A 25,780-nucleotide genomic window follows, 5' to 3' on the forward strand; every position below is an offset into this window, starting at 1 on the left:
GATCAAATATCTACAACCTTTCTGCAGTTTTAAATATTTCCATATTCTTTGCAGTTTGATACAAATTTCATACTGTGTGATGTTTGCAGGACAGGAAAGAATGCCCTATATGTCTTTGCAGTTTTCCTTTGAGTGAGATTGCTCAGCATGCAAGGCTGTGTGCTGAAAGCTTCCAGCCTTATTATTACTAATTTTCTCTCAGCAGTTTTCAGTCTTTTCCCTGCATGTTGTCTTTGCTAAAACTGTATTCTCTTTTGTCTGTTACCTTAGTCCTTGACAGAATTTGCACAAAAACTTTGTAAGTTGGTATGACGCCTCTTTAGTTAGGGTGGTACATAAACAAACCCAGTTAACTGAAAATTAGAAGCAAAACAAGGCGTACAAAGGCTAATAGAAAATAACTCAAAAATTGCATCCAAACCAATACCAATTTTTTTTTCAACTGCTTAGATAATTTGATATGCTTTATCATAAAGTCGACAATAGCTGATTCCACTTCTGGGTCTTGTAAAAACATGTGCAATTTCAAATTTTCTTTGCTAGTAAACTTCCACTCAAGATCATCCAAAACTTTTTTGCACACTATGTCGATATTATTAATGTCTGGGTATAAATCTTCATGCAGTCCTGCCATCACCTTCAAAATTATTCGTTGTGAACATCTCATTTGCTGATTTTCTGTCAGTCTTTTGAAAACACCACAATTGTCCAAAATTTTTACAGTGAGAGCAGTAACGAACAGACGGAGCTCACTGCTGTGATTCTTGCACGAAATATGTGCGATGTTTGGGTTTTCTGCAACAGTGACATGTTTCTTGGGCATTTTCTTGGTTTCTCCATCGAGCACGGTTTTAGTTTTCAACATCTTGACAGTGTAAGTTGAAATGGTAAAATTTCAAAGGAAGGTATTATTTTAGAACAGTTTCTTTTTGATCTTGATCATGACATTTGACATCATGGCAGCACATGTTTGGGTTGGTAACAGACACACGCTATCTTGGTTATTTTGAGTTTGATATTGATATATGTACAAAGTGCCCTGTTTTTATTATATGTTTTGTACATTTGCAGTAAAAGTTTGGTGTCAGCTGATAACGTTTGCATAATTTAAAGCCTCTCCACTTGCTGTTTGCCTAATACATATTACTCTCAGCAGAGCAGAAATATTAAAACCTGCTACAATAATGTTTTTTATTTATCTATAAATTCATTCAAATACTAATTCCATGGGAAAGCTGGTAATTTTGGGAGGAACATTTAGCTATTTCCATATAATGACAAAGATTTTGATTAGGATACATAAGAGGACAATTAACAAATAGAGTTGGTATGCATGTCCTTATTGCAGAAAGGCTGCTGAAGAAACCTTTAGCTAAAAACATTGTGGTGTTATGCAGATTATTGTGTTGTCCATTATGTTCAGCAGTGTGTGCAACTTTCTTCTTTGCACATTCAGCTCTATGGGCTGTAGGACCACAGCACAGAGCCAGCTTTCCAGCTTGTTCAAGTGTGTTTGAATTACTGTCTGTGATACCGCTGCCCCAACAAATAGATGTAATGTAAATTGGACTCTACACAGCAGACTTATTGCGGAGGCAAGGCAAGGCTAATTTATTTGTATAGCACATTTAATGTACAAGACAATTCAAAGTGCTTTACACAAAACAAAAACATTACAGCAAGGTGCAGAAAAAAATACACAAGTGTGTTAGATAAACAAAGATTTAAAAAGATATAACTGATTACATAAAAACAGAAAGAAACAACGCTCCGATAAAGAAATAAAGTTAAGATTTCAGCATAAAAGAACCAGCTGCAGATTTGGACTTCTAAATAAAAACTAGTGACATGCAGCAGAGAACTGGTGGGTCTTTAACCTGTATTTAAATAAACTGAGTATTTCAGCTGATCTGAGGCTTTCTGGGAGTTTGTTCCAGACATGTGGAGCATAGAAGCTGAATGCAGCTTCTCCATGTCTGGTTCTGACTCTGGGAACTGATAAGAAACTGGATCCAGATGACCTGAGGGTTCTGGCAGGTTCATACTGGGTCAAGAGGTCACTGATGTGTTTTGGTCCTAAACCATTCAGAGCTTTATAGACCAGAAGCAGAACTTTAAAGTCTATCCTCTGACAAACAGGCAGCCAGTGTAAAGACCTCAGGGCTGGACTGATGTGGTCCACTTTCTTGGTCTTAGCGAGGACTCGAGCAGCAGAGTTCTGAATCAGCTGCATATGTCTAATTGATTTTTTAGGTAGAACCTGTAAAAACACTGTTACAATAATCAAGCCGATAAAAGACAAAGTTATGGACTAGACTTTCCAAGTCTTGCTGAGACATCATATCTTTTACCCTTGATATATTCTTAAGGTGATAGTAGGCTGACTGTGATTCCCTCAATGTGTTTTTCAAAGTTTAGGTCTGAGTCCATCAATACGCCCTGATTTCTGGCCTGGTTGGTGGTTTTTAGGTGTATAGACTGAAGCTCTGTGGTGACCTTTAATCGTTTCTCAAAGACAATCACCTCAGGTTTGTATATACAATATCCTTCTCCAGTGGTGAAGGACTAAAGATTTCTCAAGTAGTAGCCTGCTCTGTTCCTTTTGGTCGAAAGCCTCACCGTTGCATCTCCAGTCCAATTTATTAATTAGATGAACATCCAAACTAACTTCTTACCATTAAGTGCACCACTCATTATAAAACAAAAAGATTCTAACCTGAGCCTAAAAATCTGAATCTTCACATGTTAAATTTGACATTTTTTTTAATTGTTCAGAGCAGCTTAAATATCTTCACTGAAATAATATTCTTTGCAATTATTCTTAAATCTCTATATGTAAACAAAGATCCTAATTTAAATCACTGTAATTTAAATAGGTTTTCCCTCTGTGTTTTTTTCCCTTTAGGCTTATTGAAATAGCAAATGAATAAATGCATTCAATGCACATTACATGATGGTCAAATTTCAACAATGTAAACTCTTTTTATATTTAGGTCAATTTATCCAAGACTGATTAAAAAATAAAAGACAGCCTATTTCCTCCACTAGGGCGCACTGTGATCCTATTTGTCAAACTGTGTTCCACTGCCCTCTTATCCTCTTTGTATTAGTGACAAATTGGACAGTGTCCTTTTCTTCATCTTCCTCTTCTTTTTTCAGTAATAGTATAATTGTTATTACAAGAAATTAAAGCAAGTGTTATTAACCTTTTAACAAAAGCTGGGATGTAACACATTAGTAACAACTAATAACTGCTCTAATAACTAATGCAAATAGTCCAAGTATCCAACACCAACCTCTGCCTGCTGATATTTTCTTCATCTTAAACACAACTCACTAAGGCTGATTTCAGTGTAGACTAACAGTGGATGAGTCAGGTTCAGCAATGTCTTAGTTTCCAAAATTGGTTGTTTTCCTAGACAAGATAATGAATGAATGGACGTCCTCAGTAAAAACCCATTGACTGGATGAGTTTATTAGTTTTAAATCTCAGTCTCTACAGAAACTATTGATAAGAACTCATGTGCTCCTCAAGCAGAACATTGTGCAATTCCTGTCATAGAAAAGAAAGTAAGCAAACAAACTAAACAACAAAAACAATATGTTAATGCCTGAAAATGGCTTGGATATTACTACACTTTTGTCAAAATTTATTGAACATGGATCTATGAAAATGCTAATGTTGACCCACCCATATTAACAACACACCTCAGCCTATTAAATTTTGCACAATGACTCATCAATTTGAGTCAGGTGGTTTTGAAGCAGGAACACATCGAAAACAACCTGACTCAAATTGATGAGGATTGTGACCCTCGAGGACCGGAGCTGGACACCCCTGAGATAGAGGGTCTGCTCACATGTTCAATGAATGATATGATCCACAAGCTAAACAGGGCAACAGTTTTCTCCAAACTGGATATTAACTTGAGATTGCCGCCAGTTAGAGGACCAACCTGATACTTGCTACATCACAAGTTTTACTACTCATTTGCATCATGGCACTGGAGGGGGAAAGAATCATCAGTACTTAAAATGCTGTACTTAAAGAAACAAAAACACATAGCATGTGCCAGACATGTGGTCATTAATGTTGTGACGGAATCCTCACAGACCAAATGGGATGCCCTGGCAACTGTTTAGAGGTGTAAACATTCCTGTTTATACCTCTATGTGGTGACCACCCACAAACCACTGCACCACACACTACACATATTAGAGAGTGGAGACGCAACATTGAGGCGGTCCAGTAGAACAGGCAAGACTCCGCTTCCTGAGAAATCTTCTGACCTTCACCATTTTGGAGCAACCTATTGCATATTTGCCCCTGTAGAGTGCAGTTTTCTTTCCTGCAATTTGTTGGTGCTGCAGTGTCACAGCCAGTAATTGTGCATAACCTAATAATTCTTTTTGCAAAAATGAAAGAAGAGTACATGCATTAACACAAGATCTAATTGGAGAAATTTGTTTTGTTTTTTAAGAAAAATCGAATACCATGATTATTACATTTATTTATTTATTTATTTTTCAAACTGCCGATAGAAACACTAATGAGCAGAGTAGAGTTTACAGTATGTGATCTGGATATTAAAGGAGACATTAAAATGTACTTTATTCTAGGTGTATGGAACATTTATTTAAGAGTTGCTTTAATTTATAATGTTAGAATATTTGAAAACCAGATTCTAGGTCATAAGGAAAAGGTGGGGGCAGGAAACAAAAAAAAAAAAAAAAACACCCTTTGTGTGATTTCTTTTCCTCTGCTTAAACCAGAGGTCCTGCAAACAACCTATCATGCGCCATCAAGGACTGAGAACTTGTTGGAACCATGTTCCCAGTCACGATGCAAGACCCCTGGACAGTGGGTTGAGTTTGCTCCCAGGACCCCAGCTGTAGGCCTGACAGAGAACTCTGCAACACAATAAGCTGAGATAAACGCCAAACAGATGTTCCAGGCCTCCACCTCCACCCTGTCCCCCCCACTGCTATTGATGAACAAGTCAGGCATTTCAGATCTCTCTAGCATTTCAGAGATAAGGTCAAGCTTGAACCACACAGGTCAGCAGAGTATTTGCTCTGCCGAAGTCAGGCTGTTAGAGGCTTTCTGACGGCTACTTGAAAAAGTTGCACGAGGAATGCTGCCTTAGCATGCAGTAGGGTATTTTTATACAGCGCTGAAAGCTAATTGAATCATATTTTATCCACACTGGTTTGCGTTTTAGAGTTGAGTTTAGTTTGCACAAGCTGCTGATCATCATCAGAAAATTATCCAAAGAATTCTGTTGTATGTACAACAAATAACACATACGTGTAACAATGTTGATTACACTTCTTTTATATGAAATTACATAGATGATCTATTTGCCTTAGAGTCAAATTTTCCTTTGCCTTAGTTTAAAATTTAATTGATTACTTTCTGTTAAAATGATTAAAAAATTAGGTTAGGGCAGTCAATAGCTGAACCTTTTTACCAGGTCGTCACAAATTTACTGCTATAAAGTGATTTAATGTTCAACTTTTTGTCCTTAAATAAGCATTAGACATTTTTAAAGTGGACTTTATGAATTTGACAGACAAATACAGGCCCTTGTGGAGATGCACAGGTTAATTGTTAATCACACTGTCATCAGTATGCATGTCTGGCCTGGTTTCTTGCTCACTTACTTTCTCTTTCTATACTTTCCACAGAGCCATTGAGGTTAACTCTGAACCCAAGGGCCAGATGGCAAGCTGGCCTCCTTTAGTTTATATTTTCCTGACTGAACAGAGTTCGGCAGACATCAACTTAAATCCTGCCAAACCATGTGCAGTATTTGGCACACACCACTAAAGCACCAACACTACTTGTTATTGTTGTTGATACTGCTGTTTGGCACATGTGAACCCATAAACAAAATCTTGGAGAGATAAAATAGATGAACATGTTGTCCCCTCACTCCCTGGCTCTTGGGCTTCTTAATTGGCTCCCAGAGGAGTTTTTTATTTATATATTCAGTTGCACTCAACATTGCCTCCTCCTCTTCTATTACCCCTCCATTTCTTTCTTTCTTTCGTTCTTTCTTTTTTCTCCTGTGTAGGACACTTGGTTTCCCTAGCAACCAGGGCTCCAATTGCCCAGCCAGCTGCAGATTAGTTCAGCAGTGGGGGGTTTAGGAGATGGGGAGGGGGTGGTGGAAAATGGAGAGGGAGGAGAGAGAGAAGGAAGGAGGAAGGGAGGAGGGGAAGAGGGTGGCTTGAGGAAAGCAGGGGTGGGAAAAGTTTGAGAAGGGGAGAGAGAAAGAGAAGGAATCATTGTCATTGAGAGATAAGCGTCTCAGTTTTGTTTGAGAACTAGAGTGAAGAAGGAGTTGCAAACGTTTTAGCCTCGAAGCTGGAAGGGAGGAGAGGATCTCACACACGTTTCTTTTTTCTTTTTTTTTCCAACTTTTTTGTGTGCTTGGAGCTGTACCCTCTGTCTTTGTGGGAGGTACGGGCAGGAGCAATGCAAAGTGAGAAAAGTCGGAGGCAGGGGTAGAGGAGTATAAGCGGAGGAAGAGGGGGAATGAGGGGAAAAAGCAGCCCATTCTGAAGGAAAGCCATGCAAGTGGATGCTGTCTTTTGCAGGATCAGGTTTCACAAAATGAGAAACTTCACTAAGAGCACTTCATCGGAGCTCACCCAGCTCAGAAACGTAGGTTCAGTCTAAATGTTTTATGTTGTGTGTTTTTGCATTTTCTCCTTGAAAACAGTTTTTAAAAAATTACAGCCTGATTCATTGCGATTGATTTTTTAAAAATCTATAATATCATCTAATTAAGTGTAAATATTTGCGCCTGACCTTGATTTTGTCAGTTCATGATGCTTGTTTAAAATAACATGAATGGTAGGTGTGAGGATGTGGTTTCATCTGCAGTTTTTAGGTGTATCTCAGTCAGGACTGGTTGTCAGAGTACAAGCTAATACCATCACATTCCAAACTGGCTTGGTGTTGGGGGACAGAGAAAAAAGAGAGGGGAGGATAAGTGAGATGAGCATTCTTTGCTGTGAACAAAAGCACCTCTTCATGCCTGTATTGTTGTGAGGGGGCAGGCAAGGGTGGAAACTTCCTCAGGGAGATCAGAGGAGTTCAACTTCAGGTGGCTCCAAAAAGTCAGCTTTTCACTGAATAATACATTGTGTATAATTACCTGGTATTACTGAGAACTTGCAAATGTGATAAAATATGCACATTTACCTGGAATTCTGAAACCACATTGTTTCTCAATCCCAAAAAGTCTTTGATAGATATTATTTAATGATTTAGCATAACAATACTTTTAGATAAACTTAACACATTAGTAAGTAAATTTGTATCTGCACAATTATTTATACCCTTTAATAATACTTTATGGTGTTGTATTATACATGGTTGGAAAGCCAGATTAGTCACATTTAAAAATAGGTATAACTTGTAAGACTCATGCTTGTGTGAAATGAGCAACATAGTTAAATATCTGGATAGTTCCCCTCAAAAAATTAGCCAAAATTCCATGTAATATTGTCCTGTTGGTATTCACTTTTGTTTTGAGTTACCTGTTGGATTTTATTAGTGCACTTTCTCACAGCGATAAGGTAAAAACAACACATGCTTTATTCATTTTACACTGTCAGGGACCTCAGTAGTGGTTGGAAGATCCATTCAAATCCACAACAACTTTGCACCTCCTCCTCCTACTGGTCACCAGCCTGGTCACATTTTGCTGTGGGATAGCGTCCCATTCCTCAGCTGGAAGTTGTTGAAGATCAGTCAGCCTGGTTGTGTTGGTCACTTCATCACAAACAGCAAGTTGATCCCACAAGTGTTCAAGGGGGTTGAGATCTGGACTCATGGCAGGCCATTTCTTCCTCCCCACTCCCAAATTCTGGAGTTACTCTGTGGTGATGATCTGTGAGGGAGAGTGTTGTCATCCTGTAGGATGGAGTTATATGGAGATATATGGAGCACCACTGGCTCCAGGATCTCATTCATTTTAATTTACCAGCAGGGATGTTAGCTGTTCTTTGGTACAAATAAACTAGACAATTAGCATGAACAGCAACAGCCACAGTGGCTCTATACAAGTTAACAGAAAAAAAGCATGAAAAAATATTACCATATTGTAAACAGTCTTTAACTGTAAAATGATTACCGAAAACAGCTGTGCAATGGTAACTGATTGGCATGGTCATGATTGCAATAAAGGGAATCAATTCTGGTGAATTGCATTTTTCCGCTGTTGTCAGAGGAAACTCATACAGAATATAAACATACTTTACACCATGGTCTGGTCTGATGGCATCTGTGGGAAAAAAGAAAGCAGAATCTACAAAGACCACAGTCCACGATGACCTGCATCCTGTTCCACACCCTGGCTAGTCAGGGCTTTTTTTGACAGCATAAGGAACACCTCATGAGGAACACCTTTTCAGTATTATGCAGAGGGTCATATTGTTAATCTATAAGTGGTCAGAAAGCCATAAGGCACCATGAAGTTTACGCTCTGCTGCCTTGCATATTACAATGCAACAGAAATGTCTGGCATGTCCAGTATAAGCGGTGACCTGTAGTAAACGGCCAAATATGCCAAACAATCCATTTCAGCATCTTGCTTTGACTTCAGTCAGTACTTCAGCCTGCTGAACAATCTGATACTCAAGAACAAAATCAATAACACTGAACCATTTGATTCATTTATCTTGACTGTAACACCAGCTGAGGCGTTTTTTAGACTTACCAGTAAGTTTCTTTCCTTTTTGTTTGGATCAGCTCTGTCAGGCTAATTGAATAGACCAAGCAGGGCTGGAGGAATTTCATTGTGCACAAATCAAAATTTCCCCGCTCTATCATCTGCTTCTGTCTGCTGGAGCTTTCTATTTACTTAACTAGGTAAGGCTGAGAGTTTATTGAATTGAGTTTAGCTGACTCTGGCACTGTGGAGAAAAGTTTATAGAGTTGTAGATAATGATACGAGGACGGTTGGTCTGCTAGTCTTAAAGGCTGTAATGAGTGGTCTGCAATCTTTTCCTGGTATGCTATCATATGTGTGTGTCTATGTTAAAAGTATGAGTGTCAATATCATATGAAAGCCAGGGTTAGAGGCTAACTTACTGCAGAAATCCTGTGGAAAATATATGCAGAAGTTTAAAAGTAAGTAAATAGATGTCAGTGTTGCTCTTGTAATTGTTTTGCTCTTGCATTCTCTTTTTTTCCTGAATAGTTTCTCACCAAATTACTTTCTTTTATGATCTTTAAACCCCAAATTAGTCTGACTTATGCTGATGGTGTTTCTTTTCAGTGTCCTCCCACTCTAAGACCCAACTGATAGGGTCCTCACCAACACGAACAAACTTTGATTTGTGCTGTGAAGGTGAAAGAAAGAATTTTTTTCACAGGAGGAAAAAAAAACAAAAACAAAAAAAAAAAAACAAATAAAGCAAGCAGCAGATGTCCAGCATTTTATCATTTCTCAGAAGTGAATCAGTTTAGCACTTTTTTTCTGAGAAGCAAGTGAAGAAATCAGGCATGACTGATTGGTTTGAGACATGAGAAAATTCATCCAAGGAGAAAGGTTTGGCTTCACATTAACATACAGTCTCAGTTTATAGGATAGTTAACAAGTATGTGATTTCTTTTTGCATGCAGACATGTATAATAATAATGGATTAGACTTATATAGCGCTTTTCAAGGTACTCAAAGTGCTTTACATTGTACAATATGTAGCCACAGCTGCCCTGGGGCCGTCTGATGAAAACATGGCACCCAATCCGTGTCAACGGCCTCTCCGACCAACACTGAACATTCAAACACATTCACACAGGGTGGCGTGTCTTGCCCGAGCAGAATTTGAAGTGCCAAACTTCCAGTCATTGGACTTCCCACTCTACCACCTGAGCCACTGGCATACATTTTTTACATGTTTACAAACTTCAGGTTTCTAAAAGGTTTCTGTGTATATTCATACACTGTAGTTATAAGTGGCTGATTAAACTGTATCTGCATTCTTGCTGCCAGTTATACCAGTCTCCTTATTGTTGTCTGGTCAGAGCAGTGACAGCAGGGCTTTAGGAGATTACAGCCTGTTCACCCCTCCTGTCTCTCAGGAACTAGCTTTTGACAGGCACTCTGCAGGGCAGCCTGCAACTCAAAGACCCCCTTACCTCCTGCTGTCCCAGAGCTGGGGTTGTTACTACAGAGATATACCCTGAAAGAATGTGGCCTTTGGTTGTGGTCAAAGAATTCCTCTTGTTTCCAAGGGGGGTTGTGTGTGATGTTGTTAGATGGCCATGGGTTTTGTCATGATCAAAAACACTCTGAACCACCTCTTGACAAGCACACACATACACAGATACTAAGGGTAATGCTTACCATCTTAGACACTCATAACTCTCTCTCTGAGAGTCAAACCAGCACTCATGCATGCGAGCATGAATGATGCATACCTTCACACTGCATGCTGAAGTCATTTATCCAGCTGGCAGCTGGCCATACATTTTTCAATATGTACACTCTTAATCCTGACAAACACATGTATCTCACATTTCTTCAGCCTGTTGCTTGCTGTTGTGGCTTTTTCATTTAGTCTGAGAGGTATTTAAAAGGAAATCAGACTATGGCTCGAGGCAAAATTATTCCTTTTAGTTCCTATTGGGATGAATAAAGGAAAGTTGCAATGCTGGACTCTCTCTCTCTCTCTCTCTCTCTCTCTCTCTCTCTCTCTCTCTCTTTAGCTCTCTCTCTCTCTCTCTCTCTCTCTCTCTCTCTCTCTTTAGCTCTCTCTTCTCTCTCTCTCTCTCAGACTCCATCATCTTTAGAATGAGGATACCAACTTTATGCAAATTTACTTTTTGTTGGAGATGTTGAACTTTGTTGGTCTAGCTTTCTATTAAGAGAAACTACAAGGTGTTTGTGAGAGTAAAAATATGAGGTATGTAAGGACAGATCATATTTGAACTTTTTTTCATTTTTAAAAAAAGAAACAAGTATAAAGTATGATTTTTGCTGTGTGCTTTATATTGTTTTTGCAGTCCACAGCACCATTTTAGGATAGATTCTGCAGCTATAAAAGATGCTTCATTCTATACTTCATTACTTTCATACTTACTTATACTTCATACACCACGGAGTCTAGCTCGAGATGGGACGGTTTGGTGAACCCTGAGCTCTGTTGCATTTCTCCAGCCAACCGTACCCTTACCTGGTAGGTGGGGTAGAAGCCAGATGGCAACTGATGTGTCAGCTGTGCAACAGCATGATATATTAGAGGTGCAACACCTTCATTGAATTATAGTGAAGAATAATGCAACTCAGAAACAAAGGAGGAGAATGGCTGATATCCAGCAGTTTGTGTTCTTTCTTAAAAAATCTGCAGTATATTTAAACATGGCGCTGTTTCCACTTTGATGTTATTACTAAGTTGCACCAGAAGTGATTACAGAGTGTCAAGTTCACCCTTTAGGGGTTGGATCAGTAAGATTGGGACTCTTCCCAGTTTTTGCCATTGGAAATGCATATAAATTGCTGCCCTCTCCAATCCTGAGCCAGACAAGTGAAATTGTACTCACTTCCTTTGTACCACTGTACTGACTTTCAAGAAAATGATCCTAAATAAGTTGGCTTGAATGAATGAGAGAATATGATAAGGACCGCATTCTGGTGATTTATATTGGTCATCGAGTTGCTACTGATGAAGAAACATCTAGCAAAAGCTATTTTTAATGGTTTAGCTCAGTCTGAATGGCTTGTCAAAACAAGCACATTTACTTTGATGCTGATAAAAACCTTCTTGGAATACACAGCTAGATTTATTTCCAACCCTTTTTTTTATCGTATCAATAACATTGATCCAAAAAGAAAAAGGAGAGTCAGATGACACAGTGTAGATGGGATTGAAGAATCATCATTTGAAACCAGTGTTTATGAAAAGCATCTAAACCCCCTCTGTTAGCATGCTTTCTGGTCCTTTGGACTTTCTACCCTCTGGCAGTGTGTAACTTACCCCCAAACACACATACTCCACAGGAAATATAAATACATGCAGAAAAAAACAGGCACAAGCAAAGTCAAACAAACAAATGGAGATATTTACTAGAACATGCAAGGATACATGATTACAAACACAAAATATCTGCTGACACTGTGCTTGAACATGACCATCTGTGTAGTGCTGTTTAAAAATCTCTAGACTGGAAAAATAACTTTTAAGTTGCATCTGGGTTTAAACCAAAAACAAAGTAATTTAGGACACATTAAGATAAGCATTCAATTAAAAATCTGAAAGGTTGCTTTGTTGTTTTGGTGTGTGGTTGTAATATTTGCAGAAAAGCCATTAAAACAATCACTAAGAGAGTTTTAGTCTTCACTCTTTTCTCCTTTTCTTATCCTGTCTCGCAGACATGACTGAGAATGAGAAGAATGTTGTTTACCTGTCAATTTAAGGATCCACTCTATAATGACAATTAAAACTATACTATACCTAGAGGTTTATCCAAGTTTAAGAACTTAATGAGTAGATTCTTCAGATGCTCTGCAGACACAGAGGAGTTTTGGTTATACCAAATTATATCTAAACACTGCCTTTTTGAGAGCCAGAGCAGAGAAAGTAGTAGTTTTCTTTTTGTCTCTCCACTGTTACGGGGTGATGATGCAATTTTATGTTATACTATTGTACAGGCACATAGTTATATCTTACTTTTAACCTTTTAAAAGTGAATTATTGTAATTGGTTTACTATAGCTTAAGTTTTTCACGTGCTGGCTTTATTGGTCTGAGCTCACAGTCGACAGTTGAGGGGTGTGTAAAGGTCAAAAGTGCCGGCTCTGACTCTGGAGTTTACACTCCGGAAGAGCACTTTCCCAAGCTCTCGCCTTGTTCATCTCCCCCGAGGACTGGGGGCTGAATTATGAAAATCTGTTTCTGTGCAGGCATGTAGAGGAGCAGGGGAACAGGGATGGGATGGTGGGGAGGGGCAGTGGTGGGAATTCTCAAGTGGAACCCTTAAAATATGAAATGGAGGGGGGAAAACAGGAAGGAGCAGGAAAGGAGAGGATTTTGACTTTGGAGCTCAGCTAAGAGACTGTGGCTTGGAGAAGAAATTGGATCTGGGGCCCAGAGGATAATGTTAGTGTGCAGAAGACGCCAGGTCGTTGTTGAAAGGACATGTAGGTCCATTCACTGTTGCACATTCACTGGGACTGAGCCAGTTTCAGAGAGGAGAGGTTTCACGGAGGTTCAAAAATCCCATATTATCAGGCAGAACAGCATAAAATCTCATGGCTGAAGATTCTGCTAACTATTGAGTCTTTTTCTGCATCAATGAGGATGTTGTTAGGAGCAGATTGCAATTATCTGAGGACTAAACCATGACAGTCTGGTGTTTAGTTGCTTAGTAAAATAGAATACAGTCGTGGCTACAAGCAGCAAAAGGTGTTTGTTTGCTTCCTGCCAGATAGCAAGGCTCACTGCTAGCAATAGCTGCATAGCTTCTTTGGTTTGACTTCATTCCTATTATTGACTACACTAACTGCATAGCTCAAGGTACATCAGTGCATCTAGACCAAGGTCTTGTATGTTATTGCATAAGGGGCCTGTGGTCTACTCAAGCCCTAGGGAAACATTAGAATGTAGCTAGAATAGGAGCTTTTAAAGTATTTAATACAACTGAAGCTAATAAGTTGAGGATGTAAGGCAGAAGAAAAATGCTAATCAAGAGGAAGGTTTTTTTTTTGGAACATTTTCTTTCCTCTAGCGCCCAGTGTTTGTTGTGTCAATATACAGAAAAGGTCTGCACCCTACTGTTGGAGGTGTTAGTGGGTTGTGAACTGACTAAAACCCATTAAAGTGTTGTTTTCTTGTCTGTAATAGATAAAGGTAAAATTGGTCCTGTCTTAAAGAAGCCCCAGTTGCAGGGACAAAAATGTAGCTGGGCGGACAAGCTCATTTTTCAAATGAGCTGTGTATGGTGCTGCAAGAGTGAAGGTGGCTGTTTTTCTTTGAATGGTTGTGCATATCAGAAAAGGGTGTCTGTCACAGCCTGTACAACAGCTGAAGAGCTCTTTCAAATATTTTAGCAGTGGTAGAGGTATCCTTGGGTGGAAATAATAGTTAATAGATGTAAACTCCAGTTATATGAATATGAACTTTGCTCTCATTGCACTGAGGCATTGCAATGGCAATATTAAAGAAGTCACTCATTTTATATTAGTGAATACACTCAGGTGAAATACTAAGAACTAATTGTGGCGTAAAGATTCGTTCAAGAAACTGGCCACAGTTGTTCTCTGAACTTGCTTTTGCACTGAGCCACACAAAGAAAGATTCCTTTGCTAGAAATGCAGCATTGTGAGGTATTAAACAATATCTCATCTGTAAAGATAAAACAACTGGATTTTTGTATCTGACAAAGGCATTGTTGGGTTAATGTAGTCTAAAGTGAGAACTGTTCAAAAGTAGGCCCTGGAAGCAGTTGGCAAGGCTCTTAGCCTTTGGAGCCAGCAGGGTAATTGGGAGCAGACTTGGGATGAGTCAGGAGCTCTGCTGATGGGACCTGACTGTAGGGAGGAGGGGCTGACATGTCCATGGGACGGAGTTGGACGACAGACTCTCCACCTCTGTAAGGAGAAGAAACAAGACACCCTTTCCCAGATGGGGGGAATATGAGAGATTTGTTTTCTCAGCCTCCAAGATAAATTGATCTTCCTTCGCTCCTGTTTTTCTCTCTTCTCATTGGGACAGTTCCCCCTCTCTCTCTGTTAGCAAAGCTTTTCTTCACTTCATTGAGTTAGTTAAGGAATTTAACCCTTTCTTGGTCACAAGGAAATTATTGAGATGCAGTGATTGCCTTATTATTTAATTTTCCACCAGGTCTGTGGAGATTTAACGATAAAGACTCCTTTCCACGGATAATGTTCAACTCTTATCAGACCAACAGTGTTGAAGGTTCTCCCTCAGGGTTAATAAAAAAATGCTTGTCACAATTAAAGTCTTTAACACATTATCAGATTTGTAGTCGACAAAATGTGGAATGAAGGCCAAACATACTCCAAATACAAGGGAGGCCTTCTCCATTAAATGCTTGTGGTTAAACTATTCAGGAGCGGTCATTTGTAAACTTTTGAGATGTGGAGCAAGTGAAAAGAACTTTAACAAGGATTTTGTTGAGTGTATGGAGCTTTTCTTCCATTTACTGCCATTTTTAATGTATTAGTCGGCGCTTATTTATCAGAAACAACCTTAACTTCTTAATATAAAACGAAGAAAAAACCCAATCACTTCATTTTAAGGGGTTAGTCATCCTTCACAAAACAGTTACCATTATTTCATGCTTAAGAACCTGTCTAAAATGGAGCGGTATTCTCTCTCTTGGTTGTGCCTTTGCACTATATTGAAGCCACTGTAGCATTCAATATAATCTCACTTGTTCATCCATACTTTATAAACTTTTTATCCTATTCAGAGTTACATCACAGGGCATCACAGACAGACAACTTTGCATGTGTCATAGTGCGTGGAATGTTAGGACCAGTGTTGGGTAGTAACGCATTACTAGTAGCGTGTTACTGTAACCTGTCATTTTTGTCAGTGACTAGTACTCCAATGCATACTCATTAAATAAAGTAACTTGGTTACTGATACCCTATGCTGCATTACTCCGTGGCAATGCCTGCAAATAACTAATGAAATATGTACATAAAAATTTATAATAAAGAGTAGGTTAAAGATAGTTAATTTGAGGGCTCAGCATGCAGCATAAATTTAATTTTGAGCAGCTGTTATATTACTTTTTATTTCTATTTCTTTTTCAAATAATGTTTGCATAAGTTAAATGATTGTTGAAAAATTACTTTGTGTTTGAGTTTGTATTATATTTTGTATTATATATTTTCAATGAGAGAATTTTTAAGAATTATCTTTTACAAAAGTAACTAAAGAGTTACTTTTAACAGTAACACGTTACTTTTTGGTGTAAGTAATCCACAAAGTAACTGAGTTACTTTTTGAATTAGGTAACTAGTAACTTTTATAGTAAGTAGCACAACACCGGTGCAGGAACAAGGCTTTAATAACAAAAACTAAGCTTGCAAAGACAAAAACTGGGGAAGCATGACAGAAACAAGACGGTAACATGACAATGAACTGGTAAAGTGAAAAGGAGAGAAAAAAAGGGCAGTATGAACCACCATGCATGCATTTTGACTGAAAAGACTGAAGAAAAGCCTTACAGATTTCATACAGAATTACCCTAAATGAGCTCTTAAACAGCATCTTTCTTGCTGTGAGGGGATACTGTTTTTTTTTTTTTTTTTTTTTTAAGATTGGAGTTAATATTTTGGCCCATACTTCCAGCTTCCAGTGGGACAGACTGTAAACACCCAGCAATGACAACAACAATGACAAGAAATGCTTTATGTGTGGCATTAGAAATACAACAATGGATACTTATGTTATATTTAGAATGGCTAGATAAGCAAAAAACAGGCAGGGAGAAATTAATTGTTTGTGGGATCTCCCTTCAGTTCCTGTCTGGCTCTGTGGCTAACCCAGTTTCAGTGTTGTCTCACATCCATCCTGCTCTTACAATGAAAGGAGAGAGGAGGGAGGGTCAAGAGATGCAACAAAGTGGGTAAGAAGGACTCTCAATGGGGTTTTTGACAAGAGTGCAAACAGATAGCTTTAACACATACTATATATGTGACTGTGTTCAACTTCCAGGCTTTTGAGACACATGCTGTGTGATGGTAACATGCATGGGAAGATTCCTACAAAGACATGAGCATGCATGCACTCACAGAGGTGGCCTGTTTGGCTCAAGTCCAGAGCCCTGCTACGAAATCAGCTTGGGAAAGCAACAGGGGCCCTGAGAGGGACACAAAGGCATAATCAAAAAGAAGAAACTGTAGTCTCAATAAAAATTCTAGTCCTCTCTGCATACATTATTTCCTTTACCATCAAACTTTTCTTTCCAGCTTCTTCTGGAACCAGGATTAACCTTTCCAAAGGCTACAGAGCACATATGTCATGCTAATTAGCATGTGAAATGAAACTCAGTACTTCATATTAGACACATCAGATGTGATAAACCTGACATATTGGAACCAGATCGACACAATCTAACTTCCTAACCTTCACTTTCTTTTCTCCAGTAACTCCAAGGGTGAATAGTAATGAAAGAGTGAAATGAGAAAAATAAAGACTGAAGGACGAGTAAGAAAGAACAGCCAAGTTTGCCATTCCACAAGAAGTTGGCTAAGTGCAGCAGTGTGCTAAATTGATTGCAGACAAGCCTTTGGCATATAGTTATAGTAAACCACATTTTTTTAGGCACAGGGTCTTCAGTGTGTCTGGGCATCGAAAGAAAGACAAGAATTGAATTATCTTTTTTGTTCTTCACTTTGATATAATCCACATTTTGAGCTAAAAGTTCATCTTCTTTTTTAAAAGTGAGGTTTTTATAAACAAGTCCCACTCTATTTGGTTGCTTTCTTAATTTAGTAACTTCAAGCCATAGTAACTGTGAGTGCAGTGGGAGCTTGGAATGACTTTGCCCTTTTTAGGTATTTGTAAATGACAGGAAGAAAAAAAAGAGAGCAGTTTGGGGGAGAACAAGCTGGGGATGGTGATGATGTAATGGTGTTAGCTGTTCCTGCAGGGCTGGACAGAGGGATGGGGGGCGGGGGGGCAGGATGAAATCTTTATGAGAAGCAGCTGTAGGGAAAAGCAGGAAAGTAGCCCCTCAGAGCAGTGTAACAGCAGCCAGCCCACAGCTTGCCGACATCAGCCTGAAGTCCTGATAAAGATTAATATGAAAACAACATTGGCTGCATTCAGTTGGATAAAGCTTATTAAACTCTAACAGAAAAACTTTGTCACATTGTCACCAAACATTAACACTTCGTAATATTTGGATAAGACCGTAAACTTATACCTTATGGCATAAGTCAAGTCATATGTGATACAGTATGAAGACCAGCTTAATGTGGCAAATCTGGTTTGTGTGTGTTGTGTACATTCCTATGGTAATGAGTTGGGAAAGCACAATATACAACCTACCTTTGTGGATTTAGCATCATGTGAGTTCAGAATAACAAAACCCAGTTAAGACGAGGGCTTTCAGTGACAGGTCTATGTGCATATCTACTGTTTGGAGTGATTTTGTTTTTGCAAGCATACAGTACACAAGTATTGAAGTCCATATGACCCTTTTCTGCAGGGAGAAGGATCCAACTGCAGGCCTGAAGTTTGGAGAAGCTACTAATTATCCCAATGTAGATAACTTTCTACACTGAACTCATTAAAATGTACTTCTTAAACCCACCTGTAACTCTTTCAATTGTTTCAGATTACAGAAACGACTATGTTTTGCAACTTCTTGCAAGGATATTCCCTTCAGACGGCAATTGCCAAGGTGTGTCAGCGTAATAAAGTGTGCAGGATTTATACAACTGTTTCAGGTTTGGTAATTAGAAATGATTGAAACACCATGGAATTTTCCAGGAGAGACTGCGTAAAAATGCTCACCCCTTTCTCCATATTTAATCGATTATCTCCTCTTGCCTCTCTGCATTTTGACTTGTTTTTCATCTTGCCTTCAAAAGTATCTACACTGTACAGCAGGGCTACTCAATTCGGTCCTACAAGGGCCGCAATCCAGCAGGTTTTCCATGTATTCCTGTACCAACACACCTGAAGACACACAACACACCGTAGAACCCGATTGGCTGTTAGAGCCACCTAATTTGACTCAGGTGTGTTGGTGCAGGGATACATGGAAAACCTGCTGGATTGCGGCCCTCGTAGGACCGAATTGAGTAGCCCTGCTGTACAGGCTTCTAATATGGTATAAAAAAAAAGCAGTTTTTAAAATTTTTTTATTTTTTTTTTTTATTGCCAATAGTTTTCTTTCTTCTCAGTAATTGCAAACAAGATATTTGTGTAAGTGAAGACAGATGAAAAAGTTATAAACTAGAAGCACCCAGAGAGTGCAGACCTCCGCCAGGCCATGGGGCAGGGATCACCAACTCCAGTTCTTGAGGGCCAGTTTAGCATTACAGATATATGATGTTTTTTTTCTAATTGTTCCACCTCAAATAATGGATTCAAATATAAATACATTTCCAAAAGTGATTTCATTTTGTTATGTTAGCTGATAAGTGAATGTTGTAAGCTAGTAGGTCTATGACATTTTCTATTTTAAATACAAGCCCAAAACAATCCTGCATGCTAATAAATTTTTTTTAATTATTATTATGACTTCCGAATGGTAAAAAAAAAAAACATTTAAAGGGGGAAGAAACTGGCCTCCGTAAACACCACCTTATCATTTTTTTAATACGGCATCGGCAGGGAGTCAAAATGACCCCCTCTGGTGGTTCCAGTGGGTATTGGAATGTTGGTGGTTCTAATGTTTAATAAAGTTCTTGATCCAGATCACCTCCAAAATCTAATCAGTTGCTCCTTATTCCATTTCGGAGATTTCCATTTATTCAAAATCCTCCCAGTATTTTTTTAATAATGTTGCTAACAGACAGACAGACGGACAAAGTATGCTATCAAAAACTCAACATCTACCTTGGCGGATGTAATAATAATCATATTGCTGACAATAGATTGGCCTGAATGTCACACATTTCAAATTAAGCTAAAATGATCGCTCCCACAGTGGTGGTGAGTGTTTATTTTCACAAATATGCCCGTGTTCTGTTAAAGTGTGCCCAGTGACCATCCATTGATAGAAATATCCCCTGTGTTTGTTATGCAACCAGCTCTTGTCTGTGATGCCTTTCCTCTCACTCCATCTGCTGTTATCTCCATCTAGTAAAATCTTTACAGCACTTGGAACTATTTGCGGTTCAGTGAGCACCCATCCTTTCTCACCTGAATTAAATTTATACTTCATGTATATTTGTTTAAAGGTTTCTTAAAATCACTGAATAAATATTTCAATTGGCAAAAATCAAAATGTGATTACTAAAATAAAGACTTTAAAACAAACAAACAAAAAAAATTACATTACTTTTTTATTTATTTATCTGCTTATTTTTCCAGAACTTAAAAGGTGGTAGGTGCAGTTATCTTTGAACAGAAAACATAAGTAAAACTTATTCATTTTCATTTCAAGAAACATCAATTGCATCACCATCATGTCCTCCACCCAGCACTCATCCACCCCGCTGCTGATTAACACCACCTCCATTTCCTCTAGTGCAGTGTGTGCGGCTTGTCACACCTCACAGAACACAGCTTGAAGGGGGTGGGGCAGGTAGAGGTCTTTTGGGTTGCTGTTTCCCGTGATGTTTTTATTGGCCTCAACAGATGGCTTCCCTCAGCCTCCGCATTGTTACGGTGGCCATCTTGCTCCAGGGGTCAGTTTAAACAATAGTTGTCAATAGCTGGAGAAGACAAAAGCCTTTTGCTTCCTCAAAAGAAAAAAAAAAAGAAAAGAAAAAGTTTCCTCAGTAACAGAATACTGAAAAACTAGCAATGTTGTCAAATTTACTGCTTGTACAAGATGGGAATATAATGCTGCTTGTCCAGGTCAGCAGCGAAGCGCTGACTGGCTTGCATGAGTCAAGTTTAAGATATGATGGAGGCCAGTAAGTCAAAATTGTGTGAAATTACCAAATGACCTTCTGAGGTTCTCACATCTCCACAAAAAGACACTTTCTCTTTTGGCATAAGGGCTCAAAACAATAAAATGTGACAGCCTAAAAGCCAGCACTGCTCTCATAGTGCAACATTATTCCTTGCTTTAGCCACTTTCCTATTTAGTTTTGACAAACCCTGTCTTTCCAACCCACTCCCCCCATCCCTCTTGTCTGTATCTACCATCTCTCTTTTCTCCTTATGACATGCCTTGTCCCAAACTTAGGAAAAATATTAAACCATAAAAGTTTTATGGTTTAATCATGGTAAAACTAGAGGACTCTATACTTTCTGCATAGTTCCCCTCTTGCCTGTTTCCTATTCCATGCAGGATTTCTGTTTTTCTTTTCTGTGTGAGGTTTTAGTAAGAAGAAAAAGAATGAAGAGGGGGGAAAAAACTTGGTTGATGTTTCTCCTCAAACATGTGACCCCTGCTCAGCTCACAGCTGAAAATAATTTTGGCCTACAGGCCAGTGAATGGGTGACGCAAACCTTTCTCCTCCCCCATTCTCTTCTCTCTAGGGGGGGCTAGACCTTGAACTAATAGGGTGAAGTGGGTGAGAGAGGGGAGCAAAGGACTGAATAGCTTGGACTGAAAAATAACTTCAAATATTGTACTGGTCGTTTATTGATTTCAGATGAGGCCACCGCTTGTCAAAAAAAAAAAAAAAAAAAAAAATACAATTTCGAAATCTGAATTTACTGGGTGAATCAGGTTACTAGCTCTAGAAAGAGTAGAAAGACTTGAGCTGTTTTGGCTCCACTTTTTAAATATTTTAAATGTTTTTAATTTTTACATGATCAGCTAAAATTGCTGCTGTCTGCCAGTTAGGACAATTTGTGGAATTTGGTTGAGAACATTCTGAACATAGTTTGAGGTGAGAGAAAATAGGTGTCAGGATTAGCTAATGCAGGTTTATAGGAAAAAGGGGGGGGGGGGCAGGCACTGCTCAGGAAATGTTTAACGACCTGCAAATACCCTTAAGTATCTCAGCACATCTGGTAGAAGTCACATACCCAATCCACGTGCTGGACTGCCATATGGACTCTTTGGTATGATATGTAGGTGTGTTTTTATATGAGGTTTTGTGTTTGAGTATGCAACAGGATGGCAGAGCATGAATTAGTGTCTGTTTGGATTTACTGTACAAGAAATGTATGAATACAACAGTAAGACTTGACCTGTCTCCCCCGCTTGTGTTAACTACATCTTTTCCAGACAGAGGTCAGGCCTTTTTGCTCCATGCCAGCCCCCTCTGTGTTTATAAGCCAAGTCATGTGCATGTTATTTGATGTTATATATGGATGATCTTTCTATGCTCCAAGTGGATCTGGTTTCATTGTGCACTGCTAAATGGACCAAGTAATAGTTTAAAACCATTTGAACATGGTCCTCTACCCCCTTGGCAGCACTTGCCCCTAATAAAGAAAAAAAGTAAGTAAGCTGTTTTCTACAGTAAGTTTTCAGAAACAGTCCGAAGTCCAAAAGCATAATGTGTACAGAGAATTTCCATTTATAAAAATGATCTGACAAGTGTAAAAGGACGAAGCTCAGTTGCTACCAACAGTGTTTTCCTTTTCATGTTATGCTGCATTCTGTGGGTATTTAAACCTACAGTGCGTATTTGCTTGCTGGCGAACAATTCATGCTGCGTATTCAGAAGCATCCCCCAATCACTTACCAAGTGAGAAATGGAACATTGGTAGGATGCCATGAAACCCGTGAGGTCTGCTTTTCTGCTGCCCTGTTTGTTCAAGGCATTTGGTTTAAATTCAGATACTAGGATTCCCTAAAGCACTCCTATGGAAGTAGCGATTTGTGTGTTGATCATGTGTCAGCAAGTGTATCATCTCCTCAAATTTAGTACAGAAAAACAAAGAGAAATATGTTCTTGAGGTACGAACACTAAGTGTTTGACTTTCCAACTCTGCTTTGTCCTGACACTGACATGTGCTTCAGCAGCATTTTAATTTTTCCAGACATTATACTCAGCCCATCATATAAATACTTTCTACTTGCTGACTATCTCCACCTCTGTCTATGCAGGATGCCAGCTGCTAGCACCATGACCGGTGGGAGGGCCCTGCTGCTCTGTACAAACGCTGACAACTGTATCTATCAATCAGTCAACGGGTAGGTGCCTCAAAGCTAATTAACTGGTCTCCCAGTTATCATATTTAGTGTCTTGTGGTAATAATTTGTTTCTGAGTTGTCAGTGCCCTTACCAGTTTTAAGACTTTACTCATTTTTCACACATGAGGTGATGGTCATTGTAATGTCATTCATCTTAGAAATTTAAAGAAATCTTCACAAAGACACCATAAATCTATCAATTTATCCTAAGCCAGCTGGAGATGCTCTTTTCTATTAAGGCGAACAGTTTGACAATGGCAGGGCAAAAGAGCAGACTAGGACCTAGTAGCCATCTGGCATCTAGATATAGTTACTGCCCCCCGGCTGGTCCTGCCCAATTCCTCCATGATCACCTTCAAAGTTCCTTCTGTCATCCTTGCTGTATACAATAGTACTATTTAGATTATAATGAAGGGATTTTCTTTTGTCCCAATAGGAAGAAGGATCTAGTCAAAGATTGCTTTGTTTTAAGGGTTTACCATACTACTGCTCAAAAGCTGAATAGGCTGTGTTAGTCTTGTAGGATTATAAAAATGACCAGAGTTTTGTTCATACTGAATATTTTCAGTTGTCATGCCTTAGCTGAGTTGTTTAGAGATCCTGTTCTGCCTTTGTGCTTACTTCCCTCCTTCCACCCTCAATGACCCATATCTCCATCATCCACCCATCTGTGTCCATATCATATGACTAGATTACTGCATCGTGCATCTTTAAATCCGTCTTTAAATTTTAAACCCATGACTTTATTTATTTTTCTTTGACTTTTTTGTGTTGGAGCAATTTGACTCCTCTGTCTATAGCTGCTTTCCTTTATTTGGCTGTTCTGTTTGACCCAGTTTTTTCCTTCTGTTGCTTTGTGCCTAATAAAAACTGTTTCACCCGAGAACCGTGAAGTGTAAAAGAAAAGGGGAGCCATAATGGGGCCATGCTTAGCCAGAGCAGTTTTCCTCTGTTCCCCAGTTTTTGTGTTTTTTTTTTTTTAAAATCTCTTAGGAAATTTGATTCCTCAATCCCCCCTGAGATTTTTTCTAGACTGCATGACTGTTGGTTTTCCCATCCAGCAATGTCATCAGAAGTCACCCCAGCGAGGCTGCATTTCCTCCATTTGTTGGTAATTCAGCCATTTGATGAAATGAATGGGCTCTAGGCCAAAACAGAGTTTAGTGGGTCAGGAACAGAAAAAGAAAAGATGCACGTATACAATGTGGCCTCTCCCCTCTATTACGTATACTTTATCTCCTCACCAGAAATAGCTGTGTGTGTAGCTCATAAACTTTGACTTGAAAACCTGCAGTTCAAACAGTCATGACCCAGTAATGCTCTACGAATGAGTCACAGCTGAGGCATCAAGCAAAGGACCTTTTTCTGTCAATGAGGGTTCCTGTTTTCCATTTAAAGTAAAAATATAATTGTAAGTTCTCAAGCTGTAAGATTTGGGAAGCATGATTAATTCAAGTGCCTTTACAATCAGCTGTTAAATGTGCCGACCAGACTGTCACCGATCAGGTTCACCCTGCTTATTTCTTGCTATGTTAAGAACAAATAATTTATTTAAACAATATCTATCTCATTAAGTCTCTTGACTTTATGTTCCTAGCTGAGACGTGGCAGCAAAATATGCAATATATTCACTTAAATGAAATGTGCCCGGCTGGCTGCAACTACATTGCAACCACTCTTAATGTGGAGGACTTGCTGCTGTGTACAAGACAGGTTCACTTACAGGCTGGTGAATCACACTCCTTTTCTTCATTTGAGTTACAGATTATTAAGGTCGGCTCTCTGAAAAGCTTTTAGTGTATCTTAATCTACTATCTTTCTGGTAATAACTGATTTTATAACCGATAGCTGATTTTATTGTCTTGTCTTTTTTAATGTTTTTATTGTTTTAGTTATTTTATGTTCAGCACTTTGTTCAGTGGTTGCTATTGTAAAGTGCTTTTATAAATATAGATAGCTTGGCTTGGCTAAAGCCAGTGTCTTTTTAACAGAATTTAATGATCTTTGATCCTCTATTATTGAACTGGAATAGGTGGTGAAATTAGAAGATTTTAACTGTCATATTGATGATGCCTCCTGTACGGTCTTTTAACTTTAGACAACATGTCTTTGGCCTCACACATACAAAAGATTGGATCTTGTCTTTTCCCTGGTTCTCGATATATATAAATGCTTTATGCGTGGAGGTTATTCATGTGAGTGACCATAGTTGCATATTTTTAACTTGTCATTTTATCTGGATCCTCTACCTCCTAAGCTGCTGAGTCAAAGGGGAATTATAAACCAGGGTGCCAAGGAAAGATTTTCTGCCTTGTTTGATGCTAACATGGCTCATGGTGATGTCGATAGATTTGAACTAGCATTTTGTTAACATTCAACTTCTTGTTCCTGAATAAATTAAAATATTAATGGTTTTAGAAGATGTTTCAAGGTAAAACGTTTATGGAAGGTCTCCAAGTTTGATTTTCAAAGGTTACATCTTAAAAATCCATTTCTTCACTAAATGCCATGTTTAAAAATACCAGAACACAATATTTTGATAATCTTATAGCTTCAAAAAAGGAAAATCCCAAAGTGTTGTTTGATACAATTAAGAATATTGTGTCTTCTGATGTTCATCATGCTCCAGTGGATACAAAGTCTGAGTGCAATACGTTTTTGCAGTACTTTGTAACTTAGGTTACTGCCATCAAGTCAAGTATTTCTCCTTCTCTCTCTCAATGTTATGCTAGTATTTTGCTTACCTCTGACACCTCATATTTAGTTTCTGTTACCTTACAGGACATCAGTGTTCTGCTTCGTATATGAAATTGACGTCCAACTCCCACAATGTCCTTCCTGCTTCTTTTTTCATTAGTGTCTTTGACTCCAATGGCCCTAGTATAGTGGATTTAAAAAATTGCCCCAATTCTCTTTTTATTGTACATATTCTGTGTTTCAATATTTCTAACCATCTCTATGCAGATGACATCCAGGTATACCGTTCCTTTAGAGCCTCCAAGTTTTATAT

At 38.7% G+C, this 25,780-nt stretch overlaps 1 protein-coding gene across 2 annotated transcripts in view; it reads left to right on the plus strand.

The window, feature by feature from the left end:
• The first annotated feature begins 6,263 nt into the window (after window positions 1-6,263).
• The window catches only part of si:dkey-82f1.1 (DENN domain-containing protein 2A), a 35,414-nt gene continuing 15,897 nt past the window's right edge, over window positions 6,264-25,780 (plus strand). For both annotated transcript variants that reach the window (XM_041997904.1, XM_041997905.1), the window contains exons 1-2: window positions 6,264-6,670; window positions 22,684-22,770. In XM_041997904.1, the coding sequence (XP_041853838.1) occupies window positions 22,685-22,770 (86 nt within the window). In that variant the 5' untranslated portion in view covers window positions 6,264-6,670; window position 22,684. The remainder of the gene's footprint in view (window positions 6,671-22,683; window positions 22,771-25,780) is intronic.

This window comes from Melanotaenia boesemani, chromosome 10, assembly GCF_017639745.1.
Source record: "Melanotaenia boesemani isolate fMelBoe1 chromosome 10, fMelBoe1.pri, whole genome shotgun sequence".
Lineage (NCBI taxonomy): Eukaryota > Metazoa > Chordata > Actinopteri > Atheriniformes > Melanotaeniidae > Melanotaenia > Melanotaenia boesemani.